At 51.1% G+C, this 21,210-nt stretch overlaps 2 protein-coding genes across 3 annotated transcripts in view; one reads left to right on the top strand and one right to left on the bottom strand.

Moving 5' to 3' along the window:
* The window catches only part of Macrod1 (mono-ADP ribosylhydrolase 1), a 141,018-nt gene extending 135,452 nt beyond the window's left edge, over nucleotides 1-5,566 (top strand). The window contains exons 5-11 of one of the 2 annotated variants that reach the window (XM_087908158.1): nucleotides 3,579-3,695; nucleotides 4,307-4,428; nucleotides 4,509-4,539; nucleotides 4,641-4,714; nucleotides 5,021-5,102; nucleotides 5,204-5,238; nucleotides 5,409-5,566. In XM_087908158.1, coding sequence (XP_087764284.1) covers nucleotides 3,579-3,695; nucleotides 4,307-4,428; nucleotides 4,509-4,539; nucleotides 4,641-4,714; nucleotides 5,021-5,102; nucleotides 5,204-5,208 — 431 coding nt within the window. In that variant the 3' untranslated portion in view covers nucleotides 5,209-5,238; nucleotides 5,409-5,566. The remainder of the gene's footprint in view (nucleotides 1-3,578; nucleotides 3,696-4,306; nucleotides 4,429-4,508; nucleotides 4,540-4,640; nucleotides 4,715-5,020; nucleotides 5,103-5,203; nucleotides 5,239-5,408) is intronic. The other variant, XM_087908157.1, reaches the window with a different exon arrangement.
* A 162-nt stretch (nucleotides 5,567-5,728) lies between these two features.
* On the bottom strand, nucleotides 5,729-14,352 carry Otub1 (OTU deubiquitinase, ubiquitin aldehyde binding 1). Its single transcript, XM_048457993.3, has 7 exons — nucleotides 14,206-14,352; nucleotides 12,304-12,365; nucleotides 11,966-12,064; nucleotides 7,532-7,650; nucleotides 7,254-7,338; nucleotides 6,942-7,136; nucleotides 5,729-6,809 (listed from the first exon to the last, which is right to left on the bottom strand). The coding sequence occupies exons 1-7, from the start codon at nucleotides 14,261-14,263 to the stop codon at nucleotides 6,612-6,614; spliced, it is 816 nt and encodes a 271-aa protein (XP_048313950.2). The 5' UTR covers nucleotides 14,264-14,352; the 3' UTR covers nucleotides 5,729-6,611.
* Between the last annotated feature and the right edge of the window lie 6,858 nt (nucleotides 14,353-21,210).

The following is a 21,210-nucleotide window of genomic DNA, read 5'->3' as shown; positions in this document are numbered from 1 at the left end:
TCTGTGTCCCCTAGGCCACTGACTCCTCTTGTTCCTGTAAATAATTAATTAGCCCCTGCTCACTTGTTTGTTTAGCATGAGGAATGCTCCCCCACTGAGACACATTTATTGCTGAATAAATTTAAATATCTAATCTCCCCTTCATGAATATTACAGCACCCTAAATAGCAGCCAACAGTCCTCAGTGCCACACTGGAGTGGTCCCACTGCAGCCTGCCTTGGCTTTAGCCCCTGACCAGTCTGTCCTTCCTTCTCCAGCCCCTGCCCCTGGCACGGGACAGCTCCTACCAGCCCTGCTCTGCTCCCCGTCCTTGCTAGAGAGAATTGTGTGGGGACAGGAAGGGAGGCATCTTCTGAAGGTCCCAAGCTGAAGTTACCCAGAGGATGGCCTTTGGGGAACTGACTAGACAGAAGGGGTAGGGGCTGAAGTGCAGTGTAGAGAGGACAGCAGCAGAAGAAAGGCCTAGAACAGGAGAACTCAGAGTGGACAGGGAAGAGCTGGTGTCCCTAAGAAAGCCTTGGTGGGTGAGCTGAACAGTCCAGAGAGATGAGAGTCCCCGGGGCAGACACTCTGCTGGGCGATGTGCTGATTCAGGGAGAGGATAGGTGCCACACTGCCAGGGTAGAGACAGGAAGGGTTTGGGAGAAGCAGGCAAATGCTGGCCTGCCCACCGAAAGTAGGGGGCTTTGGGGTGGCAAAGGCAGCTACAGCTACTTTGTGGTCCAGGAGAGCCCCTGAACCTTCTGTGCCCAGTGCCCAGTGTGTGACTTGAGTCAGGTTTTGCTATTTATGCCTCAGTTTCTTCTATAAGAAGGGGTTGGTAGCACCTCCTGAGCGGGGGAGGGGGTGAGACTCAACAAGACAACCAATGGGACTGGCTCAGCACCCTGTGATGCTTACTGCAAGGAGGTCCAGTGGGGAGCAGGGGAGGCAGACTGGCTCCACCACAATGAAGGAATATTCATCTTGGACCTAGTAGGCAGGAAGTGGACACAGGATGGCCAGGGAAGACCTAGGCTGTCTGCTGACCTGGGAACTGAGCTATCGGCCTAGGTGTTTGTTGTTGATATTTGTCTGTTGAAACAGCATTCTATCATTATTCTAACTGGCCTCTGCTTCCCAAGTGTTGGGATTAAAGGCACAAGCCACCACCCTCTGCCCAGGTGAAGAGCAAACTGCTGTGGGCTGTCAAGAAGGCTGACATGTGGGAGGGATGGCGTGGGCGATAGGGACCAGGTAGTGAGACTTTGAGTCCGGGACCAGTCTGTTTGGGGGAAATAGCACAGATGTGGTCAGGGTCTGTCCCTCATCTTTGCTTTTGGGGAACCATTACCCTAGGCACTCAGAGTGTCACAGTCATGTGGTCTAAGCCCTAAAAGCTGGTAGGCGGCTCCTGAGCCAGTCCCCCCACCCCCTGTGCCCTCACACTCCCAAGTCAGCCCCCAAGGCCAGACTACAGACCTGTCCTGCGCCAGCAGGAGCTGTAAAGTCGCTAAAACACAGTGCTCCCCAGCAGTGCTCCCCAGCAGTGCTTCCAGTGACCTGTAGCCAATTAAGGTCACCTGCAGGAGGCTTCACACTGAAGTAGCAGATAGTGGGGTGCCAGGAGGGTGAGACTGACAGGCAGGGCCTTTGGGCTCCAGTAGTACTATCTGTACAGATCCCTGTGCTCACTCAGACTCCGCGGACTCCCCATGCATGCTGTGAGCCTGATGCTGTCATATTATAATAAGGGCTAAGTCACTTTGTTTCCGCTCAAGCCCAACACAGTTTAACTGAGTAACAAGAATTGTTGGTGTGGTGGCACACACCTTTAATCCCAGCAGTCAGAGTGGAGGCAGGAAGGTCAGGAGTTAAAGGTCATCCTCAGCACCTAGCAAAGCTGAGGCCAGCTTCAACTCCATGATGTACTGTGGGGAAAAGAAAAAACAAAGCACAACAAATAAAATAGGAAACAGAACCAGACGGTGGTGGCACATGCCTTTAATTCCAGCACTGGGAGGCAGAAAAAGCTGGATCTCTGAGTTCGAGGCCAACCTGGTCAACAGAGTGAGTACCAGGACATCCAGGGCTACAAAGAGAAACCCTGTCTCTGAACCGCCCCCCCCCCAAAAAAATAAGAAAAAGAAAAAAAGGGGTCAACTTACTTAGTGTTGAGGTGTAGAGGTGTAGCTCAGCAGTGGCTAGTGTGCCCTGGGCTCCATCTCCAGCACTACCCCACCCCCCAAAATTGGTTTTTCCAACATCCTATGAGGCGGGCACGACTATTAGAACCAAAGAAGTGGAGTGATGTGGCCAGAATCCCTCAGGCCGCTCAGCTCCCTTCGCTGCTGTCATGCACTGTGCTGGGTCCTCTGTGGCATCCCACCCAGAACATTGTGATGCCTGTGAACTCCAGGCTGCACACAGGCTCTCTGGGGCAGGGACTCTCAGCTCGGGCTCTGCAGAGGAGGGCAAGGGGCTGAAAGGCACTGCCCTTGCCACTCCCAGGCTCCCCCAACCCGAGAAAAACCACCCAGTGCCAGCTCTGAGGAAAGCTGAAAATTAGGTTTAATTGGGCCCCTTAGGGCCCAAGAGAAAATAGAAGAAAGAGGGTGGTGTTCATTTGGTGTCCCCAGATCTGTACCAAGAAGTTAGAGGGATGGGGGAAGGAGCAAGGGTCTCATATTAGGAATCTGTAAAAATGGAGCCAGAATGTTTTTTTTTTTTTGCCTGATGCTAGCGTAGCCAGGCGCCAGGCAGCAGAGCTCCTTGGGAGTAAGCCTGGGTTTCATCAGCCCTGCCATCTCAGGGGCCACTGTCCCCATTTTGCAGTTGAGATGATGGTAAAACAGGAGAAAATTTATGGCAAGCAGGGGCAAACCAGTACTTGCCCCAGCGTGCTTGGGCAAAGCTATATGGTGCCTGGCTGAATCAGTAGAAGAGTTTCCTCTGGGCCTCTGCTGTCTCTGGGATATCGAAGCATTGAGAGTTGTTTATCTGGGCCTGGGTCCCCTGGGTTACAGAGAACCCCAAGAGCTTCCCTTGGATAAACAAGCCCAAGCCTGACCTCAGTTAAGCAGGATACTAGTTGCCTCACAAGGGTTTGAGAGTCTAGAGACACCTGTGAGACCTGGTCCAATGAGAAGCAGCTGGAAAAGCCAGGCTCAGGCCCCGGATTGGATCTGCCTTTTGGAACTAGGTGGCCTCGGTTCCTCAGATGGGATTAAATGAGGCCCAAAGTTTGGCAGACCTTGTCAAAAGGTGGGATTCAGGATCCCACATGATTCTTAGATCAGAGATGACAGGTGACCTCAGGGGGGTGCTTTCTGGACAGACAATCAAGAGAGTGAGGCAGGCGCGCCCCCTGCCGGTCGCCCCGTGCCTTTTCACTCCAGGGCCGGCTGCTGCTCCTTAGAACCTCAGTTTCCCTAGATGTGAAAGGGGTGACAAGAGCAGCCAGAGGCCTTGGAGAACATTGTCATGACGGGTGGGCCAAGGAATAGATAGCCTTGGAGTTTCTCGGGATTGGGGTGTCATGCTTGATCCGTCAGGGATGAGAGGAACCCAACTGCTCATTTTTCTTGGTTCCCCACAGTGGACGGTTGCATCCACCGGGCTGCGGGACCCCTGCTCACGGATGAGTGCCGCACCCTGCAGAACTGTGAGACCGGCAAAGCCAAGATCACCTGCGGCTATAGGCTGCCGGCCAAGTGTGAGTGTGTCTTAAATTTCTTTTCTTTTTTTTTTTAAGTTTTTTTTTAAATATTTATTTATTATGTATACAATGTCTTGTCTCTGTGTATGCCTGAAGGCCAGAAGAGGGCACCAGACCTCATTACAGATGGTTGTGAGCCACCATGTGGTTGCTGGGAATTGAACTCAGGACCTTTGGAAGAGCAATCAGTGCTCTTAGCCGCTGAGCCATCTCTCCAGCCCTTTTTTGAAGTTTTTTGAGACAGGGTTTTTCTGTGTATCTCTGGCTGTCCTGGAACTCACTCTGTAGACCAGAGTGACCTCGAACTCACAGAGATCTGCCTGCTTCTGCCTCAGAGTGCTGGGATTAAAGGCGTTCGCCACCACCGCCCAACTAAATGTGCCTTAACTTTTAAGTGTAAGGGCCTGGCCCCTCTGATACCCAGAGAGTAGGTGGAAAGCGGCTGGAGCTGCAGCGGACAGGAGAGCGAGGGGGCTGGGTTAGTCTTCCGCCACTTAGCAGTGGCGTACAGATTGGTCAGGCATAAGCATGTACTGCAAGGGTGGGATCCTTCTGCTAAGAGGGCAGGGAAAACCTAGGCTGTCTGACTGAAGTTCACCCTTCCCTAGACGTCATCCACACAGTGGGGCCCATCGCTGTGGGCCAACCCAGTGCCAGCCAGGCGGCCGAGCTGCGCAGCTGCTACTTGAGCAGCCTGGACCTGTTACTGGAGCACCGGCTGCGCTCGGTGGTAAGAGTCATGGGTGGGGGCGTTGCCGGGGAGGCACCTAGTGACCAAGTCCCCATGTTGCCTTGCCCTCCCTTCCCCAGGCTTTCCCATGCATCTCCACAGGCGTGTTTGGTAAGTCTGAAAAAGCAAAGCCTAGCATGGGCAGTGAGGGTCCCCCTCACTGAGGTGGGCAGGGAAGGGACAGATCTGGACTCACCAGACCCCACCCTCAGGGTACCCCAATGAGGCGGCAGCTGAGGTAGTGCTGGCTGCGCTGCGGGAGTGGCTGGAGCAGCACAAGGACAAGGTGAGAGAATGGTTGGCAGCGAGGCGGGAGCAGGGGCACTTAGTTCTGGACTGCTGTGCCCAGTAGATACCTGCCCTCCACAGGCCCACTCCTTCTGTGGGACACCAACGGGAAGGGGCGACCTTGCCACCCCACCTGAATTCTTTATGTTATGGGTGGGCACTGTTAATTCTCAAACCCCTGCAGACAGTACACCCATAGTAGGCAGTTGAGACCCTGCCAGGGTAGGTGGGTTTAGGGAGCACACAGTACTAGGACTGAGGGGTCAGTTGAGACCCTACCCAGGCTGAGCAGTCCCTGGCACAGGTGGATCGGCTTATCATCTGTGTGTTCCTCGAGAAGGACGAGGGCATTTACCGAGAGCGCCTGCCCCATTACTTCCCAGTAGGTATGTGCCCATGTTTCCCTCCAGCAGACCCCACCCTCCCCAGGCCAGCCTACCCCTCCCCCACAGCCCTGGGGCGGCTCTCACTGTCCTCTGCCTTCCAGCCTGAGGCTCCTGAAGCCCACCCTGAATGGGACTGGTAAGCAGGGCCTGGCCCCGTGTGGAGTGGCTGCCCTACACTAACCTGGCCTGTAACACCCGCTCAACCTGCTGTTGCCCACCTCTGTGCAGTGGGGTGGTGAAGCTAGGGAGGGGCCAGGGGCTTTCGGAAGTCCTCAACTCCCTCTGACCTATCTGCTCTACCCTCAGACCCACCTGGGCCTGTGGGACCTCGCTCCCAACTCTAAGAGAGGTCTCGGAAGCCAACTGCTTGTTCCAGCCTGACCAGCGCGGGGTTGTCCTTCCCCTCAGCGTATCCTGCCCTCTCTTTCAGAAGCCTCTTAATAAAGCTGTCTGATTCAGCCACACTTGTCTGAGTGCTGGGGTCTGGGTCTGACTGGGGCCCAGGGGGAAGGGAGCCCTTGGTAGGAATGGTGTCTTGAGCACTGGTTTTGTTTCAAGAGGCCACAAGAGCCCTGGGTGCACCAGGTGGGTGAGTGAGGCATTGGCCAGATAGCAGAGGCGGCAGCGGCAGCACTTCACATTTATTGAGGGCCTGCCCCCAAGGAGCTCACAGCTTGGGCTGAGAGCCCACATGTGCTGGGTGGGAGGAGAAAGCAAAGAGGCAGGTAATGCAGGTATGGCTCAAGCAAAGAGGGTGCAGAGCAAGCACAGGCAGGGGACTCTGGGGAACAGTTAACAGGCAAGCCTTGCCTAGACATGAGGCCTTATGTTCCTCCCATACCAGGCCAGCTCTTCCTGGGGCCCACTGAGGATGTATAGCTCCTCCACCTACCTGGGTCAGCCTCCTCCCATAACCTCTCATCTCAGGACTCCTCAATCATGCAGACCCCTGGAGGTGGGCAGAAAGCTGTGACCTGGGGGCCCTGGCCAGAACAGCAAATCTATAACTAGTCTAAGGGGCAGCTTTGAGTATGGGTGACCAGAGACCTCCAGCCAAGTTCCCAAGGAACTTCAAAAGTTCCCACGAAAACCCCTGGAAAGTCAAGGAGGCCTTGGGGTGGGGAGAAAGCAGAACTCCAAGGAACCTGGAGGCCTAGCCTCCTCAAACTTCTCTTGGCAGAAATGCTTGGGGGTAGACAGGTAGAAAGCAAGGGGACCCACCCTGGGGAAAGGGACAGCCAGGCACACAGCAGCCAGCGGGCAGGTAGGGCGGAGCAGCAGAGCAGGGAAACGCACACTCGGGCTCACCACCAGCATCCCCTTTAATAAAACATGGAAGGTGTGTGACAGGATAAGGGAGGAGTGAAAATATGACCATTTACAACCACAAAAAAAAAAAAAAAAGAAAAGAAAAAGAAAAAAAGAAACCAAACCAAAAACCAAAAACCCTCTGTACATGTTTAGCGCCTGGTAGGGGGGGGCAGGCATGGCGCAGCAGGCCAGCCGGCCCTATTTGTAGAGGATATCGTAGTGTCCAGGCCGGTAGAGAAGGTAGACCTTGGGCTCGGAGCCCTCGGGGAAGACGTGTGGGTTGGTGGTGCCACCCTCACCACGGTCCATGTACTCTACTTGGATGGACACGCTGAGGGCCTGGGCCAGGGCGATGATGTGGATATGGTCGCTCTCCTTGCACATGGGTTCCACCTCCTGTGGCAAAGGGGCAGGTCAGGCCTGTCCCCAAACCCCTCCCCGAGGTCCCACACCTCACCCTGGCATGCCCCACCCTTAAACAAAAGAGAAAAGGAGGGTCCCAGGGCAGAGTTGAAGAGGAGGTGGCACCTGCTGGCAGAACTCCTTAACAGTCCGGCCACCCTCAATGAAGTGCTCGAAGAACTTGCTTTCCCGCTGCAGGTAGCCCGAGGTGAGCAGCCGCAGGTAGACCACAAGGTAGTCTGAGGTGCTCTGGTCATTGAAGGAGGCCAGCAGGTCAGCTACCGAGGTCTGCTTCTCCACCTGCTCGATAAGGTCCATGAACTGTCCCACCCAGGGACAAAAGTTAAGATGAGGAAAAATGAGTGAGGAGAGGCCACCCTTACCACAGCCTACAGAGCCACCCTCTCTGCCAGCCCAGCCTGAGACAGCTAGGCTCACCGTGTTGTGGAAGTCCTCGATTGTGAACTCTGTGAAGCCCTGGGACACCAGGTCCTCTTTACTCTTGGCAGACACAGCCTTGAACCTGTGTTGGGAAGGGATGGGAGGCCAGTATGGGCTTCTCAGCCAGCAAAGCAAAGGCCTAGCCAGCCCAGTCCTGCCTAGACAAGACCACCCACTAAGTTCAAAAGGAAATCCCAAACAACCCAGCTTATGGCTGGCCTAAGCCTGGATCCTGTTCAGCAAGAGGGGCCTGGAGCCCCTGGCGCCCTCCTCACCGCTGCAGCTCCTTGCTGTCATCCAGGAGTGCCTCCAAGTGGGAGAAGCCAAATGCTCGGTAGAAGCAGTTGCCATCGGGCCTTGTCTTCCGGATGTAGGAGTACTTTTTGTGGAGGTCCTGCAGAAGAGCAGCCCAGTTTAACATCCAGCCAAGCCAGGGCCAGCCCAAGAAATGGCCATAGCAGCAGAGCCCTCCCTGGAAGCTTTTGGAAGCTGTGCACTTATGTGCCAACAGGTTGTACAGTCACCAGCTGCTTGCCATTTGGTGCTACTGGCCGTTTGCTTATAAAAGCAGATGACCTGGGCTGGAGAGATGGCTCAGAGGTTAAGGATGCTGACTGCTCTTCCAGAGGTCCTGAGTTCAATTCCCAGCAACCACATGGTGGCTCACAACCATCTACAATGAGATCTGGTGCCCTCTTCTGGCATGCAGTCACATATGGAGGCAGAACACTGTATTGTATACATAATAAATAAAAATCTTGAAAAAAAAAGCAGATGATCAAATCTGTCCTTGGCTAATGCAGCTCTTCAAGTCTTTCAATCCAAGCAAGGCAAAGCAGGGGACAGGGCAAGCCACACCACCTGAAGGCCTGCGGTTCCTTTGCCCAGCAGGGCTCCAGTTACACACAGCAGCTCTCCCATCCACTCGGTCCCTGCCCACAGCCTTCAGCCTCTTCCACCTTCCCAAGTGAAGCACATCCCCATGACTCCTAGTCACTAGGGCAGTGACTCCTTGTGCTGCTGGTTAAGCAGGCCTCACTCAGCCACCTGGACACACCCAACCCTGTTCTCTTCAGCCCGCCCCTTCCTACTTTACCTGCTCTCTCCCAGGCAACCCCTCATCCTTCTCCATTATAAAGGGTAGGGCTCCCAACAAACCACACAGTATCCTTCCTGAAGACACCTGCCAGATGACAACCCTCAGGCAATGCTTAGTAATGAGAGTCCCTTCACACTGAGAACATGACCCTGACATCTGCCACTTAGCTACCCCAATCCTCACTACCAGCTCACGTCCTCCCTCAGATTCAAGGACATGAATCTAGTTTATAGATTATAGTTTATAGTATATAAGATCCAGGTAGGTCTCCCAATAAAAACAGAAACTCCTATGGGAGGTTTTTGTCCAACCAAGGTCAAAAACGAGCTAGAGCTACTATAGCAAGGTCAACACGGCCTTCCCCAGCCCAGCCTCTGGACAGTGACGCTATAGCCCATCTTTTCCTTTACTGCTCTCTCCCAGACTAACCTGCATCTTTCTCCATTCTAAAGGACAGGGATCCCACCAAACCACACAGTATTCTTCCTCAAGACATCTGCCAGTTACAATACATGCAAACACAGGGCTTCCTGCCTGCCCTGTGAATACCAGAGACCTGATGGTATCTTCACCTCTTAGTCTGCAGATACAGTATTTTCCTTTTATTTTGGTTTTAAAACAGGGTCTCATTTTGCAGCTCAGGCTGGCTTTGAACTTGCAGTACTCTTCTGACCTCAGGCTTCTGAGTACTGAAATTCCAGGCCACCAAACCTAGATAAGGTTCTACCTTCAAAGTCAAGCAGTGGTGGTGAACGCCTTTAATATCAGTGCTTGGGAGGCAGAGACAGGCAGATCTCCAAGTTCCAGAGTTGGAGGGCAACCTGATCTACAACGTGAGTTCCAGGACAGCCAGAGTTACACAGAAAAACCCTGTTTCAAAAAAACCAGAATTCCATCTTTGATGCCCTGCTTCCCCTATACCTCTCTTCACTGCCCCAGACAGCTCCACTGCCCCAGATGGGTTGCACTAACCCATCCAGTGCTTTGAACCACAACCTCAGATGGCTCACTTCTCCCTAACACATCCACCAAACAATACACTCCTTAGACTCTTCCTTCAACATACCTAGTACCTAAATGTATCATTACACAGCCCACTACTGGTCTATCACACCTGCTTCCTGTTCTACTGCCAAAGCCCCTCACTAGCCTCTGCCCATTCTCACCCCGAAACAACAGTAACCTTACAGACAAGTCCTTGTCCTCCCTGCATCCTTGCCAGCACTCACACACTCATTCCCAGGCCAAACTAGCTTTCACGATGGCCTCCACTTGCCCAGATGTCCTCTTCTTTTCTTTCTTTCTTCCTTTTTTGAGACAGGGTTTCTCTGTGTAACAGCTCTGGCTGTTCTGGAACCTGCTTTGTAGACCAGGCTGGCTCTGATCTCACAGAGATCCACCTGCCTCTGCCTCCCAAGTGCTGGGATTAAAGGTGTGTGCCACCACCTCCCAGAAAGATGTCCTCGTCTTAAACCACCTCAGCCCCCATGACTCTTGGATGCCCTGTCACTTGTCATCTTGCTTGTCTGTTCACCAAATACACCTTTTCAGAGGTTCTTAGCCATTACCCCTATTTAAAATGCAAGCCCTCCCCATCCTCTCTCCACAGTACTAACCAACTCCAACAACGAAACTGTGTGTGAGTGGGAGGGGGGTGTTACAGCATTGAGACAGCGTTTGTGATATGTAGCCCAGACTGGCCTTGATCCTTCTGCCTCATTCTCTCCCAGGATTAAAGATGACAGGGTTTCAGTCCCAGTATCTGCAGTATCCCTAGCGCCTGGGACACAGTACCTGCCTGGTGGATGTAACATGACCACTGCCACTCTACTACTATAAGTTCCCGGGGCACATACAGTCAGGTACCCTGTGGAATGCTCATCCACTGGGGCCAAGTACACATCCAGTCCTGGCTCTATCATTACCACCCAGGAAGAAGAGGAGGGTCTGGGCACAGTACACAGAATGGAAGTTAGGTGTGCTGAGGTACATTGCTGCCAACAGCTCTCTTCAAACATTCAAAAACTTTGCTAACTGATTCAATGGCAGGAAGAACCTGAGGATTATCTTGTTAGTTTCTCAGGGCAGCCTACCAGGACAAGTGGCCCTGGATGGGGTACCACTCTACTAACTGGACACAAGGGAGAAGAAAAGCCTACTGCTGAGCGCTATCAGCACTGAGTTCGACATCTTCCCTGAACCTGACCCATAGACTGAAAAGGAGCAAAGACCTTAGAAACATCAGGGCCTTTATGTCCTCACATGTATTTTGAAGAAACCCCAAAGCCCTGAGCAGTAGGTATGAACAGATCTCAAACTAGGCACAGCTGACCTAGGCTGAAAATGGTTAATTAGCACATACATTCCTCCCGAGTGCTAAGGACAGACCTTAGGGCCTTGTAAACACTAGGTTCACGCTACTACTGAGCTAGCTGGACTCCAGCCCTATACAACATCTCAAGTTCTCATTAGCCACCAAACATTTACTCAAGAATTCTGGCTTCTCTGACAACAGGGGATTAACTATGGATATTCTCTACTGTAGGAGTTTCTTCTGTTTGTGTGTTGCTTTCATTGGTTAATGTAAAGAAACTGCCTTGGCCTTTTGATAGGGCAGAACTCAGGTAGGGGGAAAAACAGAACTGAATGCTGGGAGGAAGAAGGCAGAGTCGGAGAGAGACACCATGGATCCGCCAGAGACTCATGTTGGGAATTTTATCTGGTAAGCCACTGCCATGTGGCAATACACAGATTAATAGAAATGGCCTAAATCAAGGTGTAAGAGTTAGCCAATAGGATGTTAGAGCTAATAGGTCAAGCAGTGATTTAATGAACACAGTTTGTGTGTGGGTATTTTGGGGCTAAGCTAGCTGGGCGGCCAGGACGAACAAGTGGCCCTCTCCCTACAACACCCTACCATGCCTGTTTTCACGCTATGGTTTCCTCCCAGTTAACTTCTCAGGCAGCTTCATTCACTGGGTTACCTGCTTGGCCACCTGAAGGTCCCAGCTCCAAGTAAAGGACATAAATAAACACCTATGATCTTTAGAGGAAGACTGAAGTACACCATTTCTTACCTCCTCAGGCTGTCTACTAAATACTGCTTTCATACCAGGGCCACAATTCATCCTCCACTGCTCCCAGCCTTTGGGGTGGCTGGTAAAGAAATCTGCTTCAGTTTAAGTGATGCAGCAGGGACATACACAGGGGTCTGTCCTCCACAAAGATCCAGACAGACTGTATGATAGGTCTCTATGTGACCTGTCTACCCATCCCAACACCAGCAAGTTTGGCCCCTGGCTGGGTACTGAGTTGTCACCCGAGCAACACCTACCTCAACCTTACAGCCACCCTACAGCAGATGCTTTCACTGTCCCTATTTTACAGATGAGGACACCCAGGGCTCAGAGACACTGAAGGACCTGCCAAGAAGACAGCTGCTGAGTGGCAATCTGATGTAAACGGAGGGCTCAGTCCAGAGGCTGCACACTCCAAACTAGCAGCGAAAGGTGTGTCCCGTTCCCCCAACACCCTACCCTCTCAAAGATTAGGCCTGGCAAAGCACAGGGCTGAAACAGGATTCCTCCTGCCCCTCTGGCCAGGATCCCACCTTGATCTTCTGTTGATAGATGTTGTCATCCTCAGCGTACTCCTTGTACAGGACTGAGAGTTCCAGACGTTCGGACACCAGAGGATTCTGCACAGCAATCTGCAGGAGGCAGGGATCCATCAGGTTCTGGCAAGGGGGTTGAGTAACCCGTGCCTAACACCTACAAAAGGGTTCTGGGCTGGTCATTCAGTGGCACAGTGGCCCATAAAAGCATGGAGCACCTAATATAGACTGGAGAGGGAGGGCTTCAAAACAGACAGTAGGCCTCAGGCCCTGACTATACATCCCCACCATGAAGTCCTCAGTCACTGCCTTCCCAACCTTCTCCAGCCCCTCACCTCTTGCTGAATTCGGTCCTGCTGAGCCATAATGGCTTCATCATAGGCCAGACAGTTAACACCTAGAAAAAGAAGGAAAAAAAGTGCCAAGCAAGGATTACTGTGGGCCTGGGTATTTCTATGGTAGGTGGCTTTGGCAGAGCAGGTTTGGAGTGTGGAGCCTATGTCTTACAGTCTACTATGTAATCTTGGCAAAGTCCTTCCTCTTTAGCTTTTCACTTCCTCTTTAGGAGAAGGTAGCTGGGTATGGTGTTATTTGGTAGGCTAAGGCAGGAAGATCACAAGTTCGAGGCTACTGGAGCTACACAGAGCCAGTCTTCAAAAAATAAAAACAAAAAATGGGGGGCAGTTGAGCATCATAGCAGACAGCTCCAAGTCCCAGTACTTACAGACCAGACTGGGAGGATCAAGTAGCCTAGGAGTTAGAGATCAGCCCTGGAAATACAGCAAGGCCTTACCTTGGAAGAAAAGAAAATAGGGCTGGGTTGAGGCTCAGTGGCAGATGATATATTTGTCCTGCAGGTGTGAAGCCCTGGCTTCTATTTCTAGCAACCCCCAAAAATAAGTAAATAAGAAAGTGACAGAATAAAGATCACCATCAAGGTTTTGATACTCCTTCCTGCCTGCTTTAACATTACTTTGTAGCATCCTGGGAATGTTCTGGGAAAGGGAGTCTCTGGGGGAAAGCAAGATGAGGAGGGTGGAGTCCTAGGTAGAATGCGAGCATCTTGTGAGCATGCACTTTACTGGGACACACCCTTCATCCTTCTGTGGTCTTGTGTATTGTTAACGCTGCTCATTTTCCAAATAACAAATCCAAGGAGGTGACTCCATTTTGCCCAAGGTCGAAACCAGTGAAGAGCTGTGATCAAGTCCACATTTGTACAGTATCACTGGACTGCAAAGCCTCTCCCCTTACCTGTAGAATGGATTAACGCCAGCACCTTGCTCCCATCATCAAAATACGCTGGGATTCTGACATGTTGACAGCAGAAGTAATAGCTAAGCATTCTCTAGGTCATCCATGGATTTCGGAGTTCATCCTTTGGACTCCTAAGCAACTATTCATCCTAAGCAACTATTGGATGGGGTCAGGAGACACTAATTCTAGTCCCAGATCCTTCTTAGAAGTGTGAATGACACTGATTTCTTTCTGTGTACCTGATTTCCTAGTCCTCGGGCTCTAGTCTAGAGTGTGGACTTAAGAGTAAGGTGTGCGCATGATGACTGTTTAAAGTCAATCCTTTAACTTGGTTATCCCAGGTTCTCAGCTGAGCCTATGTGTCCTACAACAGGGCTGTCTCTCCCACTCGAGAGACTTAATCAATCCCCAGAGCCCAAGTTCATGGTAGACACTGAGGGCGTAACCGTTTTGTTTTTTTTTTTAAGGACCAGAAAACTAGAAAACAATGCCTGGATCTGCTCAAGGGACTGGAAAGCCAGAACGAGTTCTAAGGAAGAGGGCTGCCGGCAGCATCCCGAACGCCTCGCCGAAGACTTCGTGCCTGGCAGCCTGGCGTCACTCAACGCCTTTGGGCAGCTCGGGTAAGGGCGGCAGGGCGGGCGACTCGGCCCGGGCCTAGGCCTCGGCTTGCCGGCGAAGACTCGGGCTGGCCGACTTGGGGAGCCCGCCGAGGCCGCGGGACCGGTGGAGGCGGGGCGACCCAGGCCCCGCCCCGGGCGTGCGCGAGAGACCGAGCGGCGAACCTCGCCACCCCGCCCGGCCGGGGGTCGCCGCGGCCCTGCTTCCATTGTGAGGGGGAGGGGAGGAGAAGCGCCCAAGGGCTCCGTGGCATGCTGCGCCGGGTCCCCGGCAGCCCTGCCTTCCGGAGCTCCTCGGGAACGGCCGACCGAGCCTCGCCCCCGTAAGCCCGGGCAGAACATCCTTCCCCTGGTCCGTACCTTCGGAGTCGCTGCCCAGCGGCTCCTGCTTCTGCTGCTGAGGTTCCTCCGCCGCCATCTTTAAACAGCGCCGCACTACCGACCGCTTCCGGGTTATTAATCGCCCTCCTCCCGGAAGGGAGCCCCTCCTCGTGACCCCTCCTTCGCAACGCCCCTAGCAACAGGATCTCTTTGGCGGTTGTCAGGGGCTGGGCAGCTCCTGCGGCCCCAGGAGAGGCGGGCAACCCCGGCGCGCGCCTCCACAGCCCCACGCTCCTGAAGGTCATGAGGTGCTAAGGGTCTCCTCGAGTCACTTCTGTTTTCCGTCTACGGGAGTTTGAAACGCAGGTTGTGTAACTGAGATAAGGATTCTGAAGGAATTAAAGTCACTGAAGGCAACATCCCTGCTGCGCGTGCACTCCTGGTACGCGATGTAGCTGCAGTGCGGGGCGCAGAGCCACCGCGAGACAGAAAGTGGCGCCAACATCCTGATGCCCTTCAGAGCCCCTAAATCGCGGCCTCTCGCCCCTCACCACTGAGTCTGTTCTATGCAGATTTGGAGACCTGTTTCCAGCATTTCCCTTGATGTCAAACCCAAAAGCCTCGACTTAACTTCGGGCTTTTATGTCCTGGTTGAGAAAGCATGGATTTAAATCCATAATCCGAGCACGTGGAAGGATCACAAGGAGGATCAGAGAGTTCAAGGTAATCCTACAGTTTCAGACTAGGCTTGGCTTCATGACACCCCGTCTCAAAACAAACAAAACTGGGCCAAAAAGTGACCGTCCTTGCTAATTTTTGCCAAAGCTTCCCTATTTTCCTTGGATTTTTAATCTCTGTTCTGCCGGACAAATGGGGGATGACCAGTAGAAAAAGGAGCACTCCATCCGCAGGCCCTGTGTGCCCTGAAATGCAAGCATCAAACTGAATTTGCAGGAGGAAGGCATTCATTTACTCGGTTGGTAGCCGGGCTGTCACCAGCACTGAGCCACAGAGGGACTTTTTACTCTCCAGCATCAGTTCTCTGTCCTGAGCAGTCCCGGCCCCAGCTCCCTTGTGGGTTCCCTAGCCTAGGTAGCAGCGGCCAGGGTGAAGTTTGTTTTGTAGCTCTCCTCAAGAGTAAGAGGAACCAAGTACAGGCAGGGAGCATGGTGCACACGATTAATCCCAGCACCCAGGAGGCAGAGGCAGGTGGATCTCTACCTTTACAAGACAGATGCCAGCCTGGTCTACACAAGTTCTAGATTACTAACGGCTACACAGTGAGACTCACAAACATAAAGAGAAAAGCCAAATAGAAATCGTGACTTTTGTTATCAGCTATTTTTCTTTTGTTAAAAATTTTATTATGTCTGTGATGTATGGGAGGCTTCCTTGTACAAATGTGCTTGTGTATAAAGTCAGAGTACAACTTTGTGAAATCTGTTCTCTTTTCACCTTTATATGGGTTCTGGAAAGAGAACTCAGGTTGTCAGGTTCGTGTGGCAAACTTTACCCGCTGAGCCATCTTGCCAGCCCAGCTTTTATTCATATATATTTTTTTAAAGATTTATTTATGTGTATGTATACACACCATGTGCCTGCCTGGTGTCGGGAAGGCCAGAAGATGGCGTCCAGTGGTGAAGCTGGTGTCAACAGTGGTGAGCTGTCCACCCTGGAGCTCCCATGAGTGCAGATGGACTGCAGCCACAGAACCGGCCTCAGAGTGGAAGGTAGGAACTAGAGCCTCAGATTATAGTCTTCAAAAAATACATTTGCTCCGTAGGCAGGCCAGCCTCGAACTCACTTAGAGCCTCTCTCTCCTGAGTACTGGGATTAAAGGCATGCGCCACCTCCACCACCTCGCTTTATATATATATAATATATATTATATATAATATATTATATATATATAATTGCACGTGTGTTTGGGAGCACGTGTTGGTGTGGGAGGCTGTAGCATGGCACATGTGTAGAGGTCAGAGGACAACTTGAAGGAATTCTTTTATTCCATCATGTGGATTCAATTTAGGGCATCAGGCTTGCCTGCAAGCACCCTTAGTTATCCTCTGAACCATCTCCCCTTTCCAGTCTATAGCTTTTCTTCCTTTCTTTTTTGGTTTTCAAGACACGGTTTCTCTGTGTAAGTCTATAACTTTTCTTTTTTTTTTTTTTTTTTTTTTAAAAATACTTATTTATTATGTATACAACATTCAGTCTGCATGTATGCCTGAAGGCCAGAAGAGGGCACCAGACCTCACTACAGATGGTTGTGAGCCACCATGTGGTTGCTGGGAATTGAACTCAGGACCTTTGGAAGAGCAGGCAGTGCTCTTAACCTCTGAGCCATCTCTCCAGCCCCCTCTATAACTTTTCTTAACAGCATCTTTGGTATCTATCCTTTTTGTTTTTGAAACAGTTTCTCTGTGTAGCCCTAGCCATCCTGGCACTCAGGATGTGCTGGGATTGAAGGGTACATCACCACTGCCTGTTGGTACCTACTCTTCCTATTGTTTTGTATTAAACTTTTTTTTAAAAGATTTTTATTTATTTATTATGTATACAACATTCCTTCCATGTATGCTTGCATGCCAGAAGAGGGCATCATGTGGTTGCTGGGAATTGAACTCAAGACCTCTGGAAGAGCAGTCATCTTAACCTCTGAGCCGTCTCTCCAGCCCCTGTATTAAGCTTTTTAGATGATTCACAGGTGACTTTTGAATTTTTTTTAAGGTTTTTTTTTTTTTTAGTTTTTCGTGACAGGGTTTCTCTGTAGCTTTGGAGCCTGTCCTGGAACTAGTTCTTGCAGACCAGACTGGCCTCGAACTCACAGAGATTCACCTGCCTCTGCCTCCTGAGTGCTAGGCGTGAGCCACCACCGCCCAGCTCTGAAAATATTTTTTTTTTAATGTGTCTATGGGTGGAGGGGGGTATGTGCACTTCAGTGCAGAAATCTACAGAGGGCAGGGGCATCTGATCCGCTCGAGTTAGAGGTGATTAGAGCCATGCGATGTGGGTGCCGGAAACCAAAATCAGGTCCTCTTCAAGAGCAGCACATGCTTTCAAACACGAAACTATCTGTCCAGCCTTTTATTATCTGAAACAATAAAACCTTTATATAGCATTCACTCTGTTTTCCCACCAGTGGTGAGCACACAGCAGGACATTAGCCTTGACAGTAGAGATGAGGGGTGTCTGCTTCTCAGGACTCTTCCTTTCCTGTTTTACAGTCACACTCATTCTTTCCAGCCCTCCCTGACCCTTCCAGCCTTTCATGCTTTCTATTAAACCCTTGGTAGCTTGCTGTACTTAAGAGCTGAGGAATGAACCTGAACCCAGGACTTCTCACATCCTAAGCTCATGTTCTACTGCTCAGTGACATTGCCAATCAAGCCCGTGCTTCAATTTTACGTTTCACGTATATTTAAGACAGGGTCTCACAGCCTAGGGAGATTTCCAACCCATTTGCCTCCAGCCCTGAGTGCTGATATTACAGGCGTGGACAATCATTCTGGGCTTGCTCCACTTCGATGCCCATTTGTCTGGTTGTATCCAGCTGTTCTCTAACTCCCATACCATCTGTCCCGCACTTTTCACCACGCCCTGGTTTCTGATTAGCCCGAAGCATCTAAACCCCACTTGCAGGTACCGCCCTACACCTCCCATTCACCATTCCACAACTGTCTAAGGCCAGTGACAAAAACAGGCAATACAAGTTGGTATGGTGGCTCAGATATCTAGTCCTAACATGGAGGAGACTGAGGCAGGAGCATTACTGAGTTTCTAGGCCAGTCTGGGCTACAGAGTAAGTTCCACACCAGCCAGGACAGACTATGAAATCCTATATCAAACAGATTGGTATAAGGGCTGGTGAGATAAGCTCAGTGGGTAGTGTCTGCTGCAAAACCATGAGGACCTAAGTTTAGATACACAGCATCCACATAAAAGCTAGGCGTGACAGCATGCCCCTGTAACTCCAGCACTAGAGGAGTGGATGCTGGTGGATCCTAGGTCTTTCCCTGCCAATCTAGCCAAAACAGCAAGTTTCGGGTTCAAAGAGAAACCATGGCACCCAAAATAAGATGAAGAGTGACTAAGGAAAATGTCTGAAGTCAACCTTCCCATACACATGCGAGCACACACACTATGGCTACGGACATAGCCCAGTGGGTAGAGTGTCTGTACAACACCCTATTCGACTCCCATCACCACATTAAACATTGAACATGGTATTGTTGAATGCGGGTAATTCCAGCGCTCTGGATGTAGAGAACCAGAAATAAGTAATTGTCTTCAACTACATGGGGAATTTGAAACCAGCCTGGGGGTATATGAGACCATGTCTCAAAACAATAGCTAACATATGTGGATGGGAGGGTGGCTTCAGGCTGTGACAGCAGGCAAAGGATCCAGTCTCTTCCCTACAGTCCTGCCATCTGGGAACATGAACCCATCTATGGACAGAGGATTGGCAGGTAGGAAATGAGTCCCCAGAGGAGTCAAGGAACTATAAAACCTCAGCCACAGAGAAGCAGTCCCTCCTGGGTGAGACCAAGGTGAATGATCAGCACAAAAGGGACATGGCCTAGCATGACCATCAACACTGCAGAAAGCCAAAGTCTCAGGAGGATAGGCCCTCCTTCCTAGGACAGACTTGGGAGTTTTGCAGAGCAAGATCTGGGGCATGTGGGTTCCCAGATGAACCTCTGTGTTGCAGAATATTTAACTATGCAAAGATGTGTTGCATTTGATTAATGATGTAAAGATGTGTTGTTTTACCTTGCTTGCCTAAGGCACCTGATTGGTCTGATAAAAAGCTGAATGGCAATAGTGAGGGGTGAAACTTCAGGCAGAGAGAATAAGTACAAGGAGAAATTGAGGCTCAAAGGAGAAAGTGTGGAAAAAAGAAAAAGAGATAGCAGGTGCCAGACAAACAGACACGAAGGATGCAGGAAAGTAGGACATACAGAATGAACGGTAAAAAGCCCCAAGGCAAAACGTAGATGAATAGAAACAGGTACAGTTAAAAGAGCTAGCAAGACAAGGCTAAGCCAAGGCTGAGCATTCATAATTAATAAGTCTCAGTCTTTTTTTTAAAATATTTACTTATTATGTGTACAATATTCTGTCTATGTGTATGTCTGCAGGCCAGAAGAGGGCGCCAGACATCATTACAGATGGTTGTGAGCCACCATGTGGTTGCCAGTAATTGAACTCAGGACCTTGGGAAGAGCAGGCAGTGCTCTTAACCACTGAGCCATCTCTCCAGCCCCATGTCTCTGTCTTATTTAGGAGCTTGTAAGTGGCCCAGCTACACCCCTAGAGTTGTACTGCTGTACCCACCAGGGTCTAGGGATGCGGAGCTGAACAGAGGCTGGACTTTGGGGCAGTTAGCTGAGCTGTAGGATCCAGGCCACTGAAGCACAAGCCAGTGGGAAGCAGAGCAAGGGAACAGAGTTCTACCCACACTCCTGGCTGGGGGCTGTGGCCAAGTGTCCTGTTGGCCCCAGAAAGACAACAAGCACCCCCTACACTTGCCATAGCCCATGGTACCTCCTGAATCAGGTGTTTGTACTTGCGTTATATTTTTGGAAGCTTCATTCAGGTTATTTTGAGATGTTGAAATCTACTGGCTAAATTTGTTCTCAAAGTGTCTCTGAGTCTCCATTTCACGGACCTGCGACAGGGGACTCATCTGGAAATGTCATACCTGCAGTTCACTTTGTGTCACCCAGAGGCCTAATCAGCTGGACAGCAGTCCTGATGGCCCATGCCCTGAGAACTCTGGAGACCAGAACTAAAGCTAAGGTTAGGCTATGTTCCCCTCCAGAGGCTGAAAGACAATCCATCTCTTCCTTTCCACACTGCTGGCAAAATCCAGATCGTCGTATGTTAGGGGAAGTCTCCCAACCCTTCTGGCAGTAAACTGAGGGCCATTGCAACTGTGGCTAGGCATCCCTTAGCTCTAACCCACTTCCTGCAGTGACAGGATGGGCATGCTTGCAGGGCATGCCATGTTGGGTGATCACACTAGGCCACCCAGTTAATCCAGGATATCTCCAGGCTCAAGGCCCAGAACCTTAATCTTAATCACATCTGCAAAATCGCCTTGGCCATTCAAAATGACATCATGGATTCCTGGGATCAGAGAAGTGACATTATCCTGCCTGTCTTTTTTTTTTTGTAGCCCTGAAAACTGACTTGTTAAGGTCACCCTGGAGTCTCCAGACTCTCAGCCCATGCCCATCACACACCAGACAGGACACGAGATATGGCTCAGAGCACAAAGCCTTATTTCGTGAGACATCATTTAAGGATCCCTAGCTGGTGAAAGAGCCACTGAAAGGTGATAGATTCCAGGCCCAGGAGGATGTCCAACCGTGACAAATCAGCGGAAATCTTAAGCCTTCATGTCCCCAAGCCAACTAACTGCCAGCCCATCCCCACTTCCCCTGAGATGTTAAGCCTCCTTAAGGGCTCAGACCAGGGTATGGGAACTTATAGCCAATTGGCTTCCCTCCAGCCTGAACTGACTCAAGACAGAACTTTGGTTTCAAGCAGTTCTGTGACAGGGTGTCTGTCATATACTTCCTGGGCACAGAAATAGGAGATAACTAATCCTTGGCAGAGCAGTGACGTTACCATAGAAACTGGAACAAAACTTCTGGAATTGCATCCTTGCTTCAGGACAGTTCATAGCTCTGAGATCAAGGTATAATCTCTGCCGGTGGACAGAGCAGGTCCAGGCAGCTGAACTTCTGGCAGCAGAGGCTTGGCAAGGAGGGCCACTGCCAGCCCACGAGCCTCCATCACTTCCAAGGTGAGGAAGCAGACTGATACACACCCAGTTTTCACCCCACCCTAGGCTGCTATGGACAGGAATTGTGAAGGCAGGTACAGACAGCTATGAGGCACTTGGCCAAGACTTTTGAAGTCATCCCTTCATTTTTATCCATTTATAAGAGGTAGTGTCCCTTGCTGGGCTGGTGGTGGCACACACCTTTAATCCCAGCACTTGGAAGGCAGAGGCAGGTAGATTTCTGTGAG

The sequence above is a fragment of the Myodes glareolus genome, chromosome 7 (genome assembly GCF_982192425.1).
Source record: "Myodes glareolus chromosome 7, mMyoGla1.1, whole genome shotgun sequence".
Classification (NCBI taxonomy): Eukaryota; Metazoa; Chordata; class Mammalia; order Rodentia; family Cricetidae; genus Myodes; species Myodes glareolus.
This window is presented reverse-complemented; position numbering and strand designations above follow the sequence as displayed.